We start from the raw sequence: 22,820 nt of genomic DNA, 5'->3' as shown, positions 1-22,820 counted from the left end.
AAAGGATCACTCTCCACCATTTCAGAGAACTCCAGCAGAACAGCACCACTAATCACATCTTTCCCTCACTCCCCCAGTCTGCATTTCGCAGGGATCATTTCCTCCAGGACATCCTAGTCCATTCATCGACCAGTAACATCATCCCTACTTGCCACGGCAACTTCCCATGAAAATGCAGAAGGTGCAATGCCTGCCCCTTCACCTCATCCGTACTCACCATCCAAGGGACCAGTCTTTCTCGGTGAAGCAGCATTTCACATGTACCTCCTTCACTCTTGTATATTGTATTCACTGTACCCAATATGGCCTATTCATCGAAGCATAAAATCCCTACAGTGTGGAAACAGGCAATTTGGCCCAACAAGTCCACAACAACCCTCCAAAGAGTATCCCTCCCACATTCATTCCCTTACTCTACGTTTCTCCTGAGTAATGCACCTCGCCTTGAACACTACGGGCAGTAGAGCATGGCCAATTCACCTAACCTGTAAACTTTGGACTGTGGGAGGAAACCAAAGCATACCGTGCAAACCCACGCAGACACAGGGAAAATGTGCAAATTACACACAGTCACCTGTAGCTGGAATCAAACCAAGGTCCCTGGCACTGTGAGGTAAAAGTGCTCACCACTGAGTCACTGTGCTGCCTATTCTACATTGGAGAGACCAGATGCAGACTCGGTGACCGCTTTGCAGGATACCTCCAGTCTGTGTGCAAACATGAACCTGACCTCCCTGTACCCAGTTATTTTGACTCGGCATCTTGCTCGCATGCCCACTTGTCTCTCTTTGGCATGCTGCAGGGCTCCAGTGAATTACAGCACAAACTGGAGGAACAACATTGGATCATCAGACGAGGCGCTTTACAACCTTCTGGACTTGTTCAGCACCTTCAGATTGTGAACCCATTCCCATTCCTTCCCTCTGGTTTAGTTTCACTTGTAACATTCTCTGTCACCATGACTTCTCTCCCTTCCCCACCCCAAAGGGACTGTCTGTTCCTTCCACTCTGATAGTTAGACACACCATTGTTCTGCTATTCTCACATTCCGATCACTTAATCTGAACTATCAGCATGCTTTCTCCCACAGCACTCAACATTCCAAATACACCTCATCTTCTGACTTGGGATCCTCCAACCACATTGCATCAATGTTGACTTCACCAGTTTCCTCATCTCCCCTCCCCCTACATCATCCCAGATTAACCCTCTAACCCGGTGCTACCCTCATGACCTGACCTACCTGTCCATCTTCCTTCCCACCTATCCGTTCCACCTCCCCACCGACATATCTTAATCACCTCCTACCTGCACCTATGTATTGCCTTCCCACCTACCTTACACCCAGCCCCACCACCACAGTCCTATTTATTTCTCAGACCCCTTCCCTCCCCCCACATTCCTGATGAAGAGCTTATGCCTGAAGCATCGATTCTCCTGCTCCTCGGATGCTGCCTGATCTGCTGTACTTTTCCAGTGCCACACTTTTTGACTCCAACCACACCCCTAACTCGAGCATAAATGCTGCCCCCTTCAAACTTTACATCAGCTCTGATGAAGAGTCATTTAAACTCAAAATGTTAGCTTGCTGTCTCTCTCCATGGATGCTGCCTGACCTGCACCTGCAGCACCTGCAGTAATTCAGCACCTGCAGTAATTTGCTCGTACAGTGAAATATGTTATTGGTTCCACATATAGAACATAGAAAAATACAGCGCAGTACAGGCCCTTTGGCCCTCGATGTTGCGCCGATCCAAGCCCACCTAACCTATACTAACCCACTATCCTCCATATACCTATCCAATGCCCGCTTAAATGCCCATAAAGAGGGAGAGTCCACCACTGCTACTGGCAGGGCATTCCATGAACTTACGACTCGCTGAGTGAAGAACCTACCCCTAACTTCAGTCCTATATCTACCCCCCCTTAATTTAAAGCTATGCACCCTTGTAATACCCGACTCCATACGCGGGAAAAGGTTCACACTGTCAACCCTATCTAACCCCCTAATCATCTTGTACACCTCAATCAAGTCACCCCTAAACCGTCTTTTCTCTAATGAAAACAGCCCCAAGTGTCTCAGTCTATCCTCATACGATCTTCCTTCCATACCAGGCAACATCCTGGTAAACCTCCTCTGCACCCGTTCCAGTGCCTCCACATCCTTCCTATAGTATGGCAACCAAAACTGCACACAATATTCCAGATGCGGCCGCACCAGAGTCTTATACAACTGCATCATGACCTCAGGACTCCGGAACCCAATTCCTCTACCAATAAAAGCCAATAAAATGAAATTCTATGAGCTGAAAAAGAAACTCTTGATATTTACTGACATTTTTAATAATATAATACACAATTATTTAAATTAAAGCTGTCCAGAAAAGTAATCAATGCTAATCAAGCATAATTTCCCATTGAAGCCGAACAAATTCATTCACAGCCATTCGCAGTTCTTTTGGGAGCCAGTAGAGTCATAATGGGTCAAATAGCTTCTTTCTGTACTGTAAAATTTGATATTTCTATGTTTCTGATCACTATGTCACAAGAACCCTCCTTTCCAGGATAAAACAGGCTGGTTGATTGGCACCACATCCACCAGCATTCACCCCCTCCACTACAAAAGCTAAGTAGCAGCAGTGTGTACCATCTATAAATACATTGCAAAAATTCACCAAGACTCCTTAGTCGCCATCTTCTAAATCCGCAGCCGTTCCTGTCTAGAAGGACCAGTGCATGCGAGTACCATCATCTGCAAGTTTCCCTTCAAGACATTCACCATCCTGGCTTGGAAATATAATGTTGTTCCTTTAGTGTCACTGGTTAAAAATCCTGGAGCTCCCTCCACATCATATTGTGGGTCTACTTTCCCTAATGAATCACAATGGTTCAAGGAAGCTCACCACCATCTTCTCCAGGACAACTTTGAATAGGCAATAAACGCTGTTGCAGACAATGAAGAAAACAAAGTGGCACAAAATCCAACATGTTTGTGCTATTTCCAGCACCTCTTCTCTACATACCTCAAAGCCATCCATTCTACTTAATTGTGGCTCAGTACTCACATTGACAACAATGTCCTGTTCCTGGTTGAATACTGACGAAAAGTATTCATTCGGTGTCTCCCCAATCTCTTCAGCCTCCACACGTAACTTCCCACTACTATCCTTGACTGGACCTATTCCTACCCTAGTCATTCTTTTATTCCTAACATACCTATAGAAAGCCTTAGGGTTTTCCCTAATCCTACCGACTAAGGACCTTTCATGTCCCCTCCTTGCTGCTCTTAGCTCTCTCTTCAGGTCCTTCCTGGCTACCCTATAACTCTCAATGTTTGTCAGATTATTGTTATTTTAAATTTTGCAGTGTTTAACAATGTAAAACTAGTATGAAAATGTAGGACTATGCGATTCAAGGGACAGTGATGGCATGACGACAGCATTGATGAGGGTACAGAGAGCAGAGATTATGTGGTGAACAGTTAGTTTTCAGATTGTAGCACAATGTTTAATGGTACTCCTGGGGTTGGTTTTAGGCCAACTGAATGTGTAAATCATGTGTACTTGAATGTACAGAGTATAATTTCAAAATTTACAGAAAATGCAAAACTGTGAAAGAAACTCAACATTGAGGAGGACAATTCTAGATTTCAGGAGTACCGCAGCAGAAAAATGGACAATTGCATGGCTGATGCAAGTTAATGTAGTACAGTACAATGCAGTGTGTTGTGTAACAAAAAGAAAATGCAAACTAAATGCAAAACTTTGAAGTCATTGCTGGAGCAAAAATCCCTGGAGGTCTATGGACAATAATCATTGTGTCAGGTTGGGAAGTCTGTGTAAAAATAGTTTTTTTGGAACTCAACTTTTCAGCAATAGATGAATACACTATGTTACAACTTCCTGCAAACAGTATTCTGCAAAGGAAACCCCACCGGTGGCCAACTCATGTAAAAATTTGATTAAATCACTGAATTGTCCAATTCTACCTTACTGTCAGAATATGCACGCCAGGTTTTTCTTGTCAACAAAAAAAATCAATTTATTGTAATAAAACTGTTTTTAACCTATGGCAAAATGTAGAGCGGCTGAATTGCTAATTTGTTGTGGGTATACCAATTCTCAGTCTTTAACTCACTGATTGAGAATTTGTTGCTTGCAGAGCCCCTGCGGGTGTGTTTCCCATTTTCCTTTCAACAGAGGATTTGCATAGTAACAACTTATAGAGAAAGGTGAGGGAGAGTAGCGACTGGGGATTTTCTTTTTCTTACAAAATCGGAGAGTTTTGGGGGCAGGGCGGGGTGAGGAAAAGAGATGGATGCTTTCCTTTTTCCTTTTGAGATTTTTCTGCTTTTTGTTCACACTCAAGGCTGTCACCATCTGCCCAGGAACCAATCAAGAGGTTGTTCTGATGCTGAGTTCTCCTGAACTCACAGCAACTGGTGCCAATTTAAAAAAAACAATTGAAAGGCTTCTGCAGGAAGAATTGCTCTGAATGCATAAAGGTGGTTCTAATTTATCTGGAATTCTCCTTCATTGCTCTATCAAGGTAACATTGGAAATGCAATTCACAATGTGCTCCATTATCTTGCCTTTAAAGCTACAAACATTATCAGACACAGTTCCCTTGGTTTAAGGCAGTGTTTTTTCTTATTTCTGGTCCATAGTCTAAAACAACAGATATGTTTACAGGTACAAAAGTAAGGAAGCCATACTAAGCCTTTATGAATAGCTAGTTAACTTCAGTTCCTGCGTTGGGCTCAGTTCTGGACACAGCACTTATAGATGGATGTCCAGACTTTGGAAAGAGTTGAGTTTTGGTGTGATGGCAACATATGTCGTTCATTTTGAAACTAGGGATATATCTGTGTTGAGACTGGAAAAGCTGGGGATGATATGAAAGAAACAGAAATAGGAGCAGGAGTTTGCCATTTGGATCTTTAAGCTTGTTCTACCATTCATTTTTATCATAGCTGATCATCCAATTCAATAGCCTGTTCCTCTATATCTTTTGATCACTTTAGCCTTGTGTGCTATATCCAACTCCTTGAAATCATACAATGTTTTGACCTCGACTGCTTTCTGTGGCAGCAACTTCCACAGGCTCACCATTCTCTGGGTGAAGAAATTGCTCTTCGTTTTAATCCTAAGTGGTCTACCCAATGTTCTTCGACTGTGACCCCTAGTTCTGGATTCCCAAGCACTGGGAATATACTTAGTGCATCAACCTTGATTAGTCTTGTTAGAATTTTATCATTTTCTATGAGAACTCCCGATTCTTCTGCATGCCAGTGAATTTAATCCTCACCGATTCAATCTGGCCTTATTTTTCTATCTTGTCACCTCCAGAAGCAGTCTGGTAATTTTTTGCTGCACTCCCTGTATATAGAAACATCTTTCTTCAGATAAGGAGATGAAAAATATGCACAGTATTCCAGGTGTGGTCTCACGAAGCCACTGAATAATTGCAACAAATTATCCCTAATATCATTTGTGTATGTTGTGAATAGCTATGGTCCAAGTACTGCGAGTCTTCAAAATAGAAGATAGAACGTAGAACAGTAGAGCACAGTACAGGCCCTTTGGCCCACGATGTTGTGCTGAGTATTTGTCTGAATCTAAGATCAAAGTCAAGATTAGAGTGGTGCTGGAAAAGCACAGCAGGTCAGGCAGCATCCGAGGAACAGGAAAATTGACGTTTTGGGCAAAACCCCTCCATTAGGAATTTCAGGCTTTTGCCCAAAATGTTGATTTTCCTGCTCCTCAGATGCTGCCTGACCTGCTGTGCTTTTCCAGTACCACTCTAATCTTGATTCTAATCTCCAGCATCCGCAGTACTCACGTTTGCCTCCTTTCGCTTCATCTAAGATCAACCTAACCTACACACCTCTCAATTTACTGCCATCCATGTGTTTGTCCAGCAGTTGCTTAAATGTCCCGAATGTCTCTGACTCTACTACCATGCACTCACCACTCTCTGCATAAAGAACCTATCTCTGACATCTCCCCTATACCTTCCTGCAATCACCTTAAAATTATGACCCCTCGTGACAGCCATTTCTGCCCTGGGGAAAAGTCTCTGGCTACCTACTCTAGCTATGCCTCTCATTACCTTGTACACCTCTGTCAAATCACCTCTCTTCCTCCTTCTGTCCAGTGTGAAAAGCCCGAGCTCACTCAACCTCTCTCCATAAGACAAGCCCTCCAATCCGGGCAGCATTCTGGTAAATCTCCTCTGCACTCTCTCTAAAACATTTACATCCTTTCTATAAGGAGGCGACCAAAACTGGACAAAATATTCAAAGTGTGTTCTAACCAGGGTTTTATAGATCTGCTGCAAAACCTTAGGGATTCCCTGGGATTTCCCTTTTGCCTATCTTGAACAGAGGAACAACATTCGCCTCCCTCCAATCAGCCGATACTACTCCCATGGAGAGTGAGGATGCAAAGATCATCGCCAAAGGTGCAGCAATCTCGTTATTCGCTTCCCGTAGTAACCTTGGATATATGTGGTCTGGCCCTGAGGACTTATCTATCTTAACGCTTTCCAGAATTTCCTGCACATGAACTTCCTTAATATTAATCTGTTCAAGCTTTTTAACTTGGTCCACAGTGTTGTCAGTGTCAACAAGGTCTCTCTCTCGAGTGAATACTAAAGCCAAAAACTCATTTAGGGCTTTCCCTACCTCTTCAGACTCTGGGCACAAGTTCCCTCCACTATCCCTGATCGGCTCTACCCTCTCTCTGATCATTCTGTTATTCCACAATGAATTTTATATCCACCTGACAATATAAGCAGGGTTCTTGTGAAGTGGCTTACTTGAAAGATGGCATCTCTAGCCTCTACACGTCCTTACCCTGAGCTGATAGCGCCAGACAAGATTTTGTGTACTGATCTCTGTACTGGGGTTTGACTGCACAAATGTCGATCCCAGATGAGGATGCTGCCACTGAGCTATTGACATTGCTGAAAGATAGTTCCATCTGAAGTACACAATTCTACACTATGGAAGAGTGAGGCAAAGAGATCAAACTTCCAGCAAGTACTGAATATAGCAAGTTGCTCGGTTTAGAGCTTGGGACTTCATATCACGGATGTGCTTCTTGCCGAGTTAGAAGTTGAAACTGTACAGTTCATTAGCTGAGGAACTACAGAAGAGTTGGAATGATAAATCGCATTGGTGGAATCTGCTTGGTTGATGCAGCATGAGATATATTTTCTGTGGAAAAATCAAATGGGATATGATTAAAGCTATTCATCTTGACATACTCTGGCTTTTAACTTTGCACTTTTGTTGCAGTAAGCTTTTAAAGCACAAATTGACACTTTTGAAAGAAAGATCCAAGACTGGGGGAAAAAAATTTGCTGGCTAAAGTGCACTTCATTTTATTGTGAGAGGTCATTTGATACTTCAGCTTATTCACTAACCAAGCAGCGATTTTATGAACTGTCTCTTCAGCAAAGAAATACAGTCTCAGCTCAACTATTGCCAGCAACTTTTTTTTTGTTCTTTCATTCCATTATATCAAACCTTTCTTGGGGTCTAGTTATGTAAGTATTCTTACATTTCCAGAAAAATGTTTTGCAAAGCCATGTAAAATTTAATTTCTTGGCCAACCAAAATTGGTTGATGTTCTAGTCAATGAACAAAGACAGGCACACTGCATTTTAAGCGTGTTCTGCATTTGCAACTAAAAGCCACTGTAGCTCAATATCCCACCCCAGTTTCAGAAACGAAATGCCATTTTAGGATTCCTCATTCTTAAGGTTGTTTTAGTGTTCTACTGCTGATTTTGCTTATTCCCGTGACATTGGAAATCTTCCTGCATTCACAAAATCTCAAGCCTGCATTTGAAGATCCTATCTTGCACATTTTTGGGCGAAGAGGTTTAGAGAGTAAGGGTGAAGTCAGAAGCTTTGTGCTGACTTGTACCATGTTTTATCGGAGTAGATTTTTAATTGAATTTCATGAAGGGCTTCTCTCTATAAAGATGAGCAAATTTTCTTGCATGATCATCCCAGGTTCAGTCATTAATGACCAACCTCACCCGAGTTTAGATATTTCCTGGACTAGGGGGGATAGGACAGTATCGAGGTAGGTGGCAATGAGTTCGGTGGGGCAGGAGCAGGCTGAGACAATGGATCGGCTGGGGTGGTCAGGCTTGTGGATCTTGGGAAGGAGGTAGAATCGGGCCGTGCAGGGTTCCTGGACTACCTGACCTACCTCACCCCCATATCAAACCTCTCATCCAATCCTGTCTGGATCCTACCACTTGCCATAGCCAGAAGAATTCATCGCTATTAGGATACTTTACAATAGACCTTCATCCTTGTCATTACCTTTGAAAGGATGTTGCACACTTCGACAATTACTGTCTGTTCAGAGCTGCTCTGCGCAGTTCATAACATTAGACCCAAACTTGGCAGAGAAAGGAATATTGATGCCTCTCTTTGCAGGCAGAGATCTGGAAGTACTGGTGGATAGGGTGCTGCAGAGGGAGAACCTTCTACTCCCCCAAGGACTGGCAGAGGAGACCATGTTGCTAGATCTTGCCAGTCTGGTCTGTGATTGCCACCCAGTTCAGTGCAGTCCAACCAGTCTGGAGCAAAGCCCAGCTGTGTCAGAAGAAGGTCACTGATCTTTTCTGCTCCATCTGGTTAAGTCCAGTTTATCACTGAAGCTGCACACACTTCCACCAAACGTTGGGAGAACAGCAGCTCATGTTCCACTTTGGGAACCCTGTAGTCTTTCGGACTCAAAATCAAGTTCAATAATTTTTGGGCCAAAGCATCTTCTCCCATGTCCTTACAACCCCACCCTCCCCCACAAGACTGCTGAGTTTTTATCTCTGAGAGATTTGTCAGGAATGATATTCCTTTCATGACTCCTTGCTGATTCTCCCTGATTAACTGAATTTTTTCATCGTGATCCGTTATTCTATTATGCATTTCTGACTGCAACAATTTCCCCACCACAGATGTCAGGCTCACTGGTCTGTAATTCCCAGGTTTCCCTCTGTCACCTTTCTAAAAGTTGGAGTGATGTGAGCAAATTCCAGCCCAGAAGTACAACTCCTGAATCCAGGGAACTCAGAGAGATTATGGTGAGGGCATTGTCAATGTGCTCACCTACCTCCTTTAACACCTCTGGATGGAAACCATGAGCTTCTAGAGATTTGGCAATCTTCATGAATTTGGCCATTAATTTCCCCATTATTGATGATTTACTGAAGTAAATTTTATTTCGACCCTGTCCTTGATGCTCCGTTAATTTCTTTGGGACAGGAGGCAAGTTACCCTGTTTTTCTGCTGTAAATAATGAAGCAAAATAGTTGTTCAGCATGCCTGCGATTTCCCCTTGGTCATTGACAGTATCCCCACTTAGAGCCTTCAGTAGACCAATCGCACCTATAACCAGCTGCTTTCCCTTTATATAACTATAGAATCTCTTCACAGTGTCTTTCATGTCCCTTGAAAGTTTCCTTTCATAATCCTTTCTAACTGCCAATATAAGTTGCGACCCTTTTGATGGTCTTTGTATTGGTCCCATTCTGTGGGGTCTGTACTGTTCTTTGCGTTTTTATAAGCCCTTTCTTTTAATTTTATTCTGTCCATTATCTCCTTAGATGCCCATCACTTTTTTTTGAGAGGTTGAGATTTTCCTACCCTTGGGTACAAACTGCTTCTGAATTGCATTAAATGTTTCTTTAAACACTCTACTCTTCCTCAGCTGTTTTACCTATTAGCAGAAATTCCCAGTTTACTGTGGACAGTCTGTGTCTCATCTCACTAAAGTCTGCTTCACTTAAATCCAAAATTCTACCATCTGATCTTCGCTTATGTCCAATAAACACGACATGAAACTCAATCATGTTATGCTCACTATTTGTCAAATGCTTATGAACAACTTGGTCATTGCTTATTACGAGATCCTGTATTACTTGTACTTTGCCATAGGAAACTGTCCTGGATGTGCTGTAGGAATTCACAGTCTTTCTGTCAGGTGCTTCTCTGTCTCTCCCAATCTCTGCCTTAGCTATACAGCTGCCTAATTTCAGCATTTGTACAATCTAGTATCAGGTCTCACTAGAGGTTTTCCCCTCATGACGTTCTCCCTCAGTTTCGAATCAGTAATATTATTGCACCCCTTCCGCTGTTTTCTCTATTCTTCCTGTGAACCTTATAACCTGATATATTTAGTGCCTTATCCTGACCACCTTGCAACAATGTCTGCAAAATGACTATGAGAGCATAGTTTCCAATTTGAATCTATGTCGGCCGCTAACTTTTGCTTACAGTCCGTGCATTTGTAGAAAGAATTTGAATTTTGGCTGTACACTCTTAAAGTGTCCTTCAAGATTATTTCTTCCTCCTGTCTTACTCTGTAAGCGTTTTGTAGTCCCACCTCATTCATTAAATCAGCCCTGCTTCCTCATCTTATTATGTTATACCTTCTCACATGTGGGCCTGTAGCTCCAGTTCCCAGTCTGTTATACAAGTTTAAACCTTCCTACGTGGCACAACTAAATCTCCCCGCAATGATTGTGGTGCCTCCCAATTCAGGCATAACCCATCCTTTTTGTTTCAGATCCCTCCTGCCCTGGATGAGATCACAGTTATCCAGATATATGAATCCCTCCTTCGTATATCACTTCTTTAGCCACCTATTCGTCTGAACTATCTTCCTATGATCATCTCGCTAGCATGAGGAATAATTCTCAGATTACAACCCTAAGAGGTTCTTGTTTTTAACTTTATGCCGAACCTCCTAAATTTCTTTTGCAGGAACTCATCATCCATCCTGTCTGTATCACTAGGACCAGTATGGACCACAACCTCTGGCTGTACACTCTCCCCTTTCAGAATGTTCTGTATCCACTCAGAGACACTCTTGACCCTGGCAGCAAGGAGGCAACACATCCTGAGGTCTCATTTGTAGCCACAGAAATGTCAGTCTGTGCCCCTTACTATAGACGACCTGACCCCACTGCTCACCTGCACTTCAACTCTCCTTGCTGTATGATAGAGCTAATTATGATGCTACTGTTCTGGCTGCTACTGTCACCATCTCCTGATAAATTATCCCCCCACCCCCCGTCAAAAACAGTATCCAAAGTGGTACAGTTGTTTGAAAGGGGATAGCCCCAGGGTCTCCTGCACTGACTGCCTGCCCCTTCACACAGCCACCCATCTGTCTGCCTCAACTTGGGGTGTGAGCACGCCCCTGAAACATTTAAACTGCCTGCATGCTTCTAAGAAAAGAGGATGATGAGTTACAAAGGTTTGCTCTGAACAGGCTTCACAAATTGTTTCCACTATTGCACGGTAAGGTAGTGAAACTGTGCTTTGTTGCAAGTGACTGCATGAAATAATGTGGTGAAAAGAAAAACACAGAGCATATAATTGTAACCGAAAGCTTCCAGTTGCAAATGCCAAAGTCTCAAATTTTATCTCTTGGTTTAAAAAGCAGCAAAGCAAGCCCTTGACCCATTTGGAATTAATGGCGGTGGGACCTTTCATGCCTGAGCTTCATTCAAATAGGGTAGAGGTTTGCATCTTCTGTGCAGCAATGTCATGTTGCTTTCTTTTTCTGATAGAGCATAATTAGTCACATGCCTTCGTTACGTCACAGAATCTTCGAGGTCTTCAGCACAGAAAGGCCCTTCAGCCCATGAAGTCGATGCCAGTCAAAAACAACAACCTAATTATTCTAATCCCATTTTCCAAAATTTAGCCCTTAGCCTTGTATACCTTGGCATCACATGTACATCTAAGTATTTCTGAAATGTTATGAGGGTTGCTGTCTGTCCCACCCTGAAAAACGGTGAATTCCAGATTCTGGATGAAAAATGCTTTCCTTATATCGCCTCCAAAGCTCTTGCCCCTGACCTTTCATCTGTACCCTAGTCATTGATTTCTCCACCAAGGGGAATTGTGTCTTACCATCTACCCTATCTGTGTCCCTCAATTTTATTCCCCTCAATCATGTCCCTTCTCAGTTTCCTCTGCTCCAAGGAAACAAAAACCCCAGTCCATTCAATCTCTTATCAAAAATCTCGATTGTCATTAAACTTTCCTTATGATGATCTATTTCCCTGCAGTCCATGTTTCTCTTTTCTCCTGCAGAGATTTTTTCATAACTCTCCACAAAACTGGGTTAAATCTGAGAAGCTCGCAGACATTTTTGGTTTCAAAACCGAGTTTTTTCATGGCACTTTTACACTTTCAGCCTGGTACCTTTTCTTTCCCACTTATGTTCTCCATGAAGCTTTGCACCCTCTTATTCATACTTGTGCTGTTCAACTTCCACTTCTTGATCCCAAGTTCACACAATTTGTGAATCTCTGACTATGATATGGTAATATCCTGACCGCTTTCAAAATCTATTTCAAAATGCACCTTGCATATCTCCACAACCTAATTTCCAAACTGCTCATTCTCTGTATTGCCCTCAAAATATTGTACATGACTGAAATCTGCGATAAAAACAATGAACACTCAGCAGATCATGCAGCAACTGTCAAACGCAACATGGTGAATATTTCAAGTTGCTGACCCTTTAATGTTTGCACATTTGTAGCCTGATTATCGTTTGTTCATTTATTTTTCAAGATCACTTGTGCTGTAATTCAGCTTATGAGCTGCAGATGTGTTGCTTGAATAAAATGCCACGATTATTATGGAATTGGCAACCTCCTGAGCTAAGAGAAAGTGAAGACTGCACATGCTGGAGATCAGAGTCAAGAGTGTGGTGCTGGAAAAGCACTGCAGGTCAGGCAGCAACCGAGAAGCAGGAGAATCAACGTTTCGGGCATAAGCCCTTTGTCAGCCTGTTCCAACCTCCCTAGCTAAACTTAGTGCTCTGCTTTGCTGGAGCAATTTGATACTGAATTGAGGTTTCGTTTCACAAATAATTTATTGTCATTACCATATTCTCTAGCTGGATTGAAAATCGCTTGACTTGGTCCACATTTCACTTTTTCTGCTATTTTGCATTCCCCACACCATCTCCATTATCAGATTGTTCCAACTTTTTTGAAGAGCCGTTGTTTGGACTTCAGAATATGCAAACACAAAATACATGTTTCAGTTCTCTTTCACAACACACTATACATATGCCACATTAGAATCAATTCTGATTTTAAGTTATTTTTAATTTTATTCTTGTGTCAGTTTGAATTGAGAGCTGGAATTGACTTGTGGGCTTTGGGACAGCTTGCGATAAAAGGAAAAGAACAGACAAAACAAGGTTTAGTTTGCTTGTGAGGCTGGGACTGGAGTCTCACTGTGGGCTGATTCTCGATAACAGAGTTCTGAAGAGACCCAGAAACCTTGGGAAGAGCAATATGCTTAAACAGATCACAGAAGTTGGCTGTTAACAAGGTCAGATTCCTGATGAAGGGCTTTTGCCTGAAACATGGATTTTCCTGCTCCTCAGATGCTGCCTGACCTGCTATGTTTTTCCAGCACCACACTCTCAACTCTAATTTCTAGCAGCTGCAGTCCTCACTTTTGCCTTCTTAATAAGGTCAGAACTTAGGAATTGGTTCTGGCAAGTCTGGAAGAGACTGTATGTTCAAGCAAATGGTAATTATTGCCTTTGGAACAGATAATAAGTCTGTCCGGTTGAAACAAGGATTGAAATTTGTTTTTAACTACATTTTCTGGAGAAACAGCTTTTCGTTGTTGCTGAGACATCATGAAGGTTTGAAAGCTCCCTGCCTAATCTGCTGCATCAGCTTCCAGAAGCCCAAAGTGTAGAAGGCTGAATTAAATTTTTACCTTTGCCTGGGTGAACTGAAAAGGAGAACCTGATCAATGTTTAAAAAAAGCATAGTGAGTCTAGTTAATCGTTGCATGTTGAAATTGACTTAAGTAATCTGGCCAGTTTTGTTATTTTCATTGTGTTTGTTTGTCTTAGCTGTCTTTCATATGAATGGGGCTGAAAACAAATGTTTCAGGTTTAATGCATAGACATTAGCTTACCTTGTTATTGAAGTTAAGCTCTGGCAAAGTTACTGGGTATTTAACAAACAAATCTTTTGTTTGGGATCCAAAATGTGGTGGAGGTTGGTACAATTACAACATTTGAAAGGCACCAGGATGGGTACATGAATAGGATAGGTTTAGTGGCATATGGGCCAAGTGCTGGCAAATGGAACAAGATTAATTTAGTTGGACCGAAGAGTCAGTTCCCATGTTGTGCAGCTCTATGATTTTATGACAAAACCAGTACCTGGAATTAATTATTTGTGAAGTCTGGGATTGGTTATTGAGAAGTTTGATTCAGAACCATTGGAGTAATTATTGGTGGTTTTCAACTGTTTAATTTTACTGTTTTTATGAACAAGAAGGTAGAAAGGCTGTCTGACTACATGTCAATAGCCACATATCATTGATTTTGGAATTGTGTATTTAATTTTTTTATCCTATTTATTCAAAATTTGGCTCTATATAAATCTTATTTCTCTTCAAGCTTTTGGAAATTCTTTTTCCTCTCAGAATCGTGTGAAGCAATGCAGTTAAAAACTAATGATAATCTTTAACGTTTCCTTTTTTGCACCAAACTCAAATAATTCAAGATCCCTGTTCAATCTGTGATCACTTTTAATGTCTCTGTCATCGCTTCAGTCCATTGTGGCATACTTATCAGAGTTATAGGGATATTTGTTCCAGAACAGGTGAAAATCTCCTCAGTGACAATTTATGTGCTTATTGCTTATCTATGTAAATTATAGAAGTACGGTGTAAAATCGGAAATTTCTAATGTTCACTGAAATTACAACTTTTCAAGGTTATTCCTTCAACTCCATTCTCCTAAAGTTGTGACGATGAATCAGAGTTTAGAAGGAGGAACGATCTTGATTACACAACTATTATTTTTTGTCAAAAATTGTTTTTAAAAAATGGAAAATACATTTGTGTGGATAACAAACGTTGGAGATTCCAGGGATCTGGACCTGGACTGCGAAAGCAGTAAGAGACACATTTCAGACAAAATGTGAAACTGAAATATATGCATCAAGTTGCAACAGACAATGCTGCAAAAGACAGAAATTTGAAAGTGATCAAGTAAGATTTGAAATGATAAAATGAGCTGAACTATGCTGTGTTTCCAAGCATTTTTTTTTCAGTGGGCATGCTTGCATTCACGAAATGAAGCTAAGACTGTTCCAAGATTACTTGGAAGTTGAAAAAAATCATGATCACTGCTCCTGGCCAAGATTTAAACTCAACCCCTTGGTACAAGGGCAATCTTTCAACTAATTGCTTTATTTTTGACTACTTGATTGTTTATAACAGAAGAATGTGATTCTGAATTTCTGTAGAAATGATAGGGGAGTTTACTTTTTCACGTCTGCCCCTGCAAAATTCTTTTCAGAATTGTACAAAAGTACATTATACATAACAAGAAATTGGTTTCAACACTCATTTTTGAGTGCTTCAGTCAGGGAGATACATGTAAATGTATCAGTTAACAATGTTTTTGTCACTGGGTTGACATGAATAATCAGTGCTCTCAAAATGCTATTGCTATGTATGCTATTGTGGTTCAGTTAATTGTAACCATGACTTCGTTAAGGTAGCAGTTGGAGGACTATGATTTCAACATTCTAAGACTTCGCAATTAATAGCAGTATTTATAGACCACACACGGACCCCTGTGCTTGATCTGCACATAGAAATGTAAAGTACAATGTCACATTGTTCTGCAATCTAAGTAACATCTTGAAATGAAACTCAAATGTGATCACGTTGCTGCTGAAGGTACTTGAAACCCAAGTGGAAAAGCAAATTCCTGGTGGGTTACATATATCTCATGGGAAAATCTCCATATTCACTGTGCTCTTGTTTGTACAAAAAATAAAATGGATAGAGATGTTTTCACTATTGTGCTGTGCTTTGTTAATGATTACTTGTGTGACAGTGAATATTTAATTCACATTATTACATATTTGTTCACAACCCCAATCTTTTCAGATGATGTAGATTTTTGAGGTTTCTGGGTAAATTCAAGGAAATTGCACACCCTTTCCTCAGCCATATCTTTGTATTTTTTATTGTCCATCCCTTCACTAGCAGTGTTCTGCTTCCACCTCACTGCTTTGCCACTCTATCAGTTAAATTACTGCTATGGCCATAAAAAGGATTTTTGTTGACTCACAGCTACTCTGCTTATTTTAGTTCTTAATTACCTTTCCTGTCAATGCAATTATTTATTAACCTGTTCCCCTTACAGTCAGGAACCTAGAAAATTCACTGTTCATTTCTTCATTCATGGGTTGGAGATGTCACTGACCAGGTACGGTGACTCTTTGGTTAGCACTGCTGCCTCACCGTGCCAGGGACGTGGGTTCAATTCCTGCCTCAGGCAACTGTCTGTGTGGAGTTTGTACATTCTCCCGTGTCTGCGTGGGTTTCCTCCCACAGTCCAAAGATGTGCAGGTCAGGTGAATTGGCCATGCTAAATTGCCCATAGTGTTAGGCGCATTAGTTAGGGGAATGGGTCTGGGTGGGTGATTCTTCGGGGGGTCGGTGTGGGCTTGTTGGGCCAAAGGCCTGTTTACATGCTGTAGGGAATCTAATCAAATCTAAAACTCATGAGACGTGTAACCATGCCACCCTAATATGGGCTGCCTGTTCCCAAGCACCTGTTTCAGACTTTTACATCAAATTAAAATTATCCTGAGTGAGTACACTTTCTGAAAATGGAAAACTCTGATCATACTCAGCATGTCTGGAAGCATCTATAAAAAGAGAAGCAAAATTAATGCATGATTTGTCATTAGAAATCGGCACCAAAGAGTGTCTGGCTGCATTGATGAGGCATTGCTAGCGCTGACTCATGGCTGCTGTGATGGAAGTGAGTTTGGTTCCCAGCAGTATCTCAGTCCAGCACAGATTCATGGAGGCAGCAATGGAGGTGTGTTTGGGCCCAGTACGAGACTCTAATGCAGAGGCTGCATTGGTGAGGTGGGCCTGAAGCGGACTCATGGCAGCAGCAAAGTCGAGTTTGGGTGATGCAGTACCCGGCGTCAGTGCCATCTACATTGTCAAGGTCCAGTGAGAATTCACTGTGACGTGGGTGTCAGTATCGAGACAGAATCGAGACAGCACCAAAGAGTGTCGAGTTTCATTCCAGAGGCTCAGCAAAGGGACTCGTGCCTGGCCACCAGGTCCATGACTCATGGTGGAGCACCTTCGTAAGAAGGACTGTAAAGTTGAACAGTTTTATAATTTCTTTATTTTTCTCCCTTTATATTCTATGTTTTAATTTATTTTCCTTTGTTTTAAGATGGCGCTGAAGAGTGGTGATACTTTACAACACACTTCACTGTATTTTGAAACAAAACACACACAACAGTAAATATATTAAATCAAATCAAATCATCAACATTGCATGATTTTCTGTTGAATGTATAAATGGGTTTACACTTGCTCATGTCAGGTAGAAGGAAGCGATTATCAGACTTTTAGTCCTCATTGTCTCCTGTTGTTGTTATTCTTCCATCGTTGTGTACATTGCTTTATTGTTTATGGGGACTGTTGATGTGGCAAGTTGGCTCACCTCCTTTTATATCAAGAATTTATGTTTAAATCTCGAGCAGCTCCATTCTCATTTTAAGGATTCTATGTGAATTAATTTGAGTTTAACTTGGGAGTTATCCTTCAGCAGAAACTGAACTGGACTAGCTAAATAAATACCGTGGCTTCAAGAGCAGGTCAGAGGATGAAATCCTGCAGCGAGTAACTCACCTCCTGACTCCCCAAAGCCTGTCCACCATTTATAAGGCACAAGTCAGGACTGTGATGAGATACTCCCCATTTACCTGAATGAGTGCAGTCCCAATAATGTTCAAGAAGCTTGACACCGTCCAAGACAAAGCAGCTGACTCAGTTAGCACTACATTCACAAATATTCAGTCCTCCCACCAATTAGGATCAGTGTGTACTGTCTAGAAGATGTACTGTAGAAAATCACCAAGGCTCTTTAGCATCTTCCAATCAGTGATCACTACCATCTGAAAGGACAAGGGTAGACAGCTGGTAACACTGTCACTTGGTCAAAATTCTGGAGCTCCCTCACAAACAGCATTGCAGCTGATCAAGAAGCTAGCTCACCTCCATCTTCTTGAAAGTAATAAGGATTGAGCATTAAATGCTGACCTAGCCAGCAATGCACACAACTCCTGAATGGATAATGAAAAAGTACTCAAATCAGACACCAGTTTGTCAGTCCATTTTATCAGGATTGCTTTTGAAGCCTTAGGGATGGCTGATATGGGAAGGACTGGTACTCAGTGTTGGATGTCAGTTCTTGCAATGGCAGAAAAGATAGAGTTTTATTTCTGCTCATGTTCTCAGTGTTTAAAATTATCACAGCAATGACCCAGATTAACAAACTTTCATTCTTAGAGGCTGATCCAGTGTGAGGGACTTCGGTAGTAGATGATGATAAAATCTGAATCTATCAGGAGATTTAATGTTTGAACAGCATAACACTATTTTTTCAAAAAGTCAGAAGAGTAATATTGTGTGTCTCTTATCTTCTTATTTTTACCAACAGGGTAAAGATCTCCAAACTGGGTTTATTCAAGGCACAGTACTCTCAGGTAAGCTTTCACAGATCACCTCTTCCTTTATGTGCTGCTTTCCACCCCCATCACAGCCACTCAACTCTACAAAGCCACCCTCAACTGAGAGTAAGGGCCTTGCACAAACACTCCTCCAGTGCTATGACACAAGTATTGCTCAGTGACTTAGTCAGAAGAGGAGGTGTGCTTATTTATTCTCATAGAATAAGGAGACTGTCTCAGGATCTTAAAGGGATATTCTCCTCCTGATTTTTTTTTCTATGAATAGTGCCAATAGGGCAAGTTTTCTTAAAGTCTTTCTGAATGTCTCCTTTCACAGAAGAATAAAACTAAAAACAAATTCAGTGACTCATGCAAAGTACAATTGCATTTGGAAATGTGAAATTAAGTACACTGCAATTGTCTTTCAGTGCACAGAAACGTCAACAGTAATTTATTTGTTTCTGTTCCTGAAACACATTCTTGGAATACTGACATGAATGCTGCAGCTGGCTATTCACCACAGGTCTGATGCCATTTCTTTGTGTGTACCTTCTTTTGAATTTCTCATCAGTCTCAAATACATTCATAAATAGCTCCAGGGGTGTATTCAAGCGTTCAATTGCACTGTGCCGAACTTCATTCATAAACTGTAAAGGCCGAGTCAAATTCATCAAGTGGTTTACATTCACTGCAGTGTGATAAACATGTTTCTTCCTGCACCAAAAAATGATGAGTACAAATTTATAACTCGATGTCACAATTAGCGTATTTGGCTAATTAGTTTGTCTTCAGTTTTCAGAATTAAATATCATCCAATTTCTTTTCACATTGTACTCCACTCATATTCGACATGCACAGAAGCTTTTGTGTCAGTCAAGTGGCAATTTGGTGGCAGGAAGAATGAGAACACTGCATTGGTCTTAACTTCTGTTAATAAAACTGAAAATAAGCTTGGTACATAGATGAACACCAATTACATAGAAACAGTTTTTTTGTGTCATGTTTCATTAAAGTAAAATTTGAAGGTAACAAAGGGAAAACTCATGTTGTGCAATAACAGAAGCAGCTTGGAGACAATTCCTTTGGTTATAATTTTTTAAAAATTAACTAATTTCTTTTGAAACAAAATAGCAGGCTGGAAAAATTTGTGGAAATGCCAAGCCATTATTTACATCTCACAGCAAAATTTAAATGTGGTAATTGCTGTACAGTTAGCTATTTTCCTCCCCCTCTGCTCTCGAGCCCCCGTCATCTCACACCAAACATACTCCACAACAAAAAATCAGATGTCGGCACACAGTCTCTCAGCATTCAGTTCAAACTATTTGTTGGGAGGTGTGCAAGGAAAAATAATATAATCTGCTTCTCCCACCCTACAAACTATTCTCATATATCTCCGAGTCGATCAATGGCCTCCAAGTATCAGACCTTGACGTTGAGGGACTGCATCTTTGAGCGTTCTGTGAACATCTATCCACATCTGATAAATAGACCTGTATTTATGTCCATTTGCTGTATACCCAACTTCCTCTTGTCATACTTGTCATACTTATGTCAATTTTTTCCCTTTTAAAAATTTCTGTGTCCACATTTTAAATGAGGTTTCACCACGTTAACTCAGCAACCTGTCAACTGTAGCCTCTGGGTTCCCACAACTCACTGGATGGAATCTCATAGGTGCCTGAACAATGTGGGTTCTGGCAAGATTTCCGGCAGAATGGCAGAATGAGCTTGGTGAAATCTTTGTTGACATCGGGAGCAACTTGCCACCTCTTCTATGCATCTGCTAGACACCTGAGGCGAGTTTCTCAGTAGGCAGCAACGGGTTATCTATTAAGTAGGATTATTGCTTGTTACCAACTTCATTGACAGCACATCTCACTGCATTAAGAAGCAGCTTCCTATCTTTCCAATCATCTCAAAGTATCAAAATGCCAAGAATCTTTGACCTGATGCTTAGAGCAGGTACCTGGTGATTTAGCTTACAGCTTGCTTCAAAGGACATTCATGTTGGGCACAGGGATTAATGTCACATGCACCCCATGTCCATGAGTATTGGCATGTATACCAACCTCTCGGAAGCCTCATGGCACATCTCTGAACCATCAACAGGACAGTTCTGCACTATAGTGCTGTATCTTATGCTGCACCAGCAAATATTATTGCACTTCTGCAGCGAGAACACGTTGCATGAAGGGACAAGCTCCAAGCTCACCGAATGGACCAAGGAACATCCCTGGATGAGTGGTGCTGGAAGAGAACAGCAGTTCAAGCAGCATCCGAGGAGCAGTAAAATCGACGTTTTGGGCAAAAGCCTTTCATCAGGCCTGTATTCCTGCTGAAGTGCTTTTGCCCAAAACGTCGATTTTACTGCTACTTGGATGCTGCCTGAACTGCTGTGCTCTTCCAGCACCACGAATCCAGAATCTGGTTTCCAGTATCTGCAGTCATTGTTTTTACCTAAGGAACATCTCTGGTCTGTTTGCTCACAGTCAGAGTGCTCACTTTGAGCCTACTGATGTTGCCTGCTTTATCGCATTGCCTTTCCTTTTTATGCATTGTCCCCCTCATTCAGAGATTCGGGCGTCAGAGTACTCCTGTCTTGCCTTGTTATTCTGTGCAGACTTAAAGCTGAGAAGATTGTCATGGTTGTCAGCAGTCCTTAGTCAAATCAAATCAAGATAGATTGCCTTCAGTCATGGGATGCTGACACACTAAGTCAAGGACAGTCTCCAAAACCAGTCCAGGGACTTGACCATGGTCAATCAATGCAGTCACAGTCAGGATCCTTTCCTTGGAAGTGGTGAGGAGTCAAATGACAGGCAGAATGCCATCCGTCTTGATTCTTTCTGCCCTATTGTGGCCTGTTTGCTCCCGAACTGAGAGAGAGGCAGATGTTATGGGAGATAAAAGTGGGTGGCACAGCCGTTACTTTCTATCTAAGTGGGGAGGCATCCAGAACGAGTGAGTAGGAACTGAAGAAGGCCTGATGGTGTCAGGGTTGGAGTGGGTGACAGCGAGTCGGAGAAGATACTGTTGGAATCAATGTGAATGGGAGAGCCTGAGCCTTTTTGGGAGGTGAGTACAATGAATAGCAGATGTAGAATGAGTGTGAGATATTGGAGAGAAGGTGGCAGCACTTCCACTGCCAGAGTGAAGAAGGTCACAGACCTCTTCCTACATTGCTGTGCTTTTCTCAGGATGGCTGAGGCTGCACTGAACCTTGGTGGCAACCTCAGTCTAGGCATGATGTGGTGTTGTGGCCTCCTCTGCTCATCTTGGGGAAGAGGCCTGTGCACCACCGTTTTGAGCAGGGCTTCCAGGTCCCTGCCCACAAAACGTGGTGCTAGTTTTCACTAGCCTGCATTGTGTAGGGCAGCTCGAGACTGTTTGTCTAGGTACACAGGGACCTGTATAAGGATAATAGCAGTGCTAGGGATTGTGGACAATTGCAGGATATCCACTCAGTGTTCACAAGCTAGAAATTTAAATAAAAATAAATAACTGCAGGTGCTGCAAATCTGAAACATAAACAGAAATTGCTGGAGAAACTTAGCAGGTCTGGCACTATCTGTGGAAAGAAAGACTATTCCAACAACAGTCTTTTGCCTCTGAAAATGAGTGCCAGCTTCGTGAAGCTACAACACAGGATTGCAATAATGCTAAACACAATAGGAACATGCTTTTGACAGAATGAAATTATTCCACAATCAATTGTTCATATCACACATCCAATTTAGAATGGTGGTAGAGATTCAAAAATGTGTAAAGAAGACAGCTACATGAGCATCTCCCATCCTCAAAATAAAATATAAGTGTGCAAAGGACAAGTTGAAATGTTCCCAGTTTTTTCAGCCAAAAGTACCATGTGAATGATCCATCTCAGCACCTTTCTGAAGTCCTTATTATCACAAGATGGCTGTTATAATACAATTTGATTCACTCCACGTGATATCAAGAAACAGCTGAGTGTGCTGAATGCTAAAAAGGCAATGGAGCTTACCGAAGAACTAAAAACTTGTTCTGGAGAACTAATCACACTTCTAGTCAAGTTATCCAGTACAGCTATAAACTGGCATAAACCCTCCATTGTGGAAAAGTGCTCAGGTGTGACAAGTCCACAGAGAACAAGTCTAATCCAATTTAACCAATTACTTTTATTTAAATCACTTGTGGGATGGTGCCAGCATTTATTGTGTGTCTATAGTTACCCTTTAAGGGTAGTGGTGAGCTACCTTCTGC

The 22,820-nt window shown here is 41.7% G+C and overlaps 1 protein-coding gene across 6 annotated transcripts in view; it reads left to right on the top strand.

The window, feature by feature from the left end:
- Window positions 1-22,820, top strand: part of LOC122543027 (phosphatidylethanolamine-binding protein 4) — a 465,175-nt gene that overhangs the window by 307,636 nt on the left and 134,719 nt on the right. For all 6 annotated transcript variants that reach the window (XM_043681207.1, XM_043681210.1, XM_043681206.1 and 3 more), the window contains one exon: window positions 18,569-18,614. In XM_043681207.1, the coding sequence (XP_043537142.1) occupies window positions 18,569-18,614 (46 nt within the window). The remainder of the gene's footprint in view (window positions 1-18,568; window positions 18,615-22,820) is intronic.

This window comes from Chiloscyllium plagiosum, chromosome 42 (assembly GCF_004010195.1).
Source record: "Chiloscyllium plagiosum isolate BGI_BamShark_2017 chromosome 42, ASM401019v2, whole genome shotgun sequence".
NCBI classification, from domain to species: Eukaryota; Metazoa; Chordata; class Chondrichthyes; order Orectolobiformes; family Hemiscylliidae; genus Chiloscyllium; species Chiloscyllium plagiosum.
This window is presented reverse-complemented; position numbering and strand designations above follow the sequence as displayed.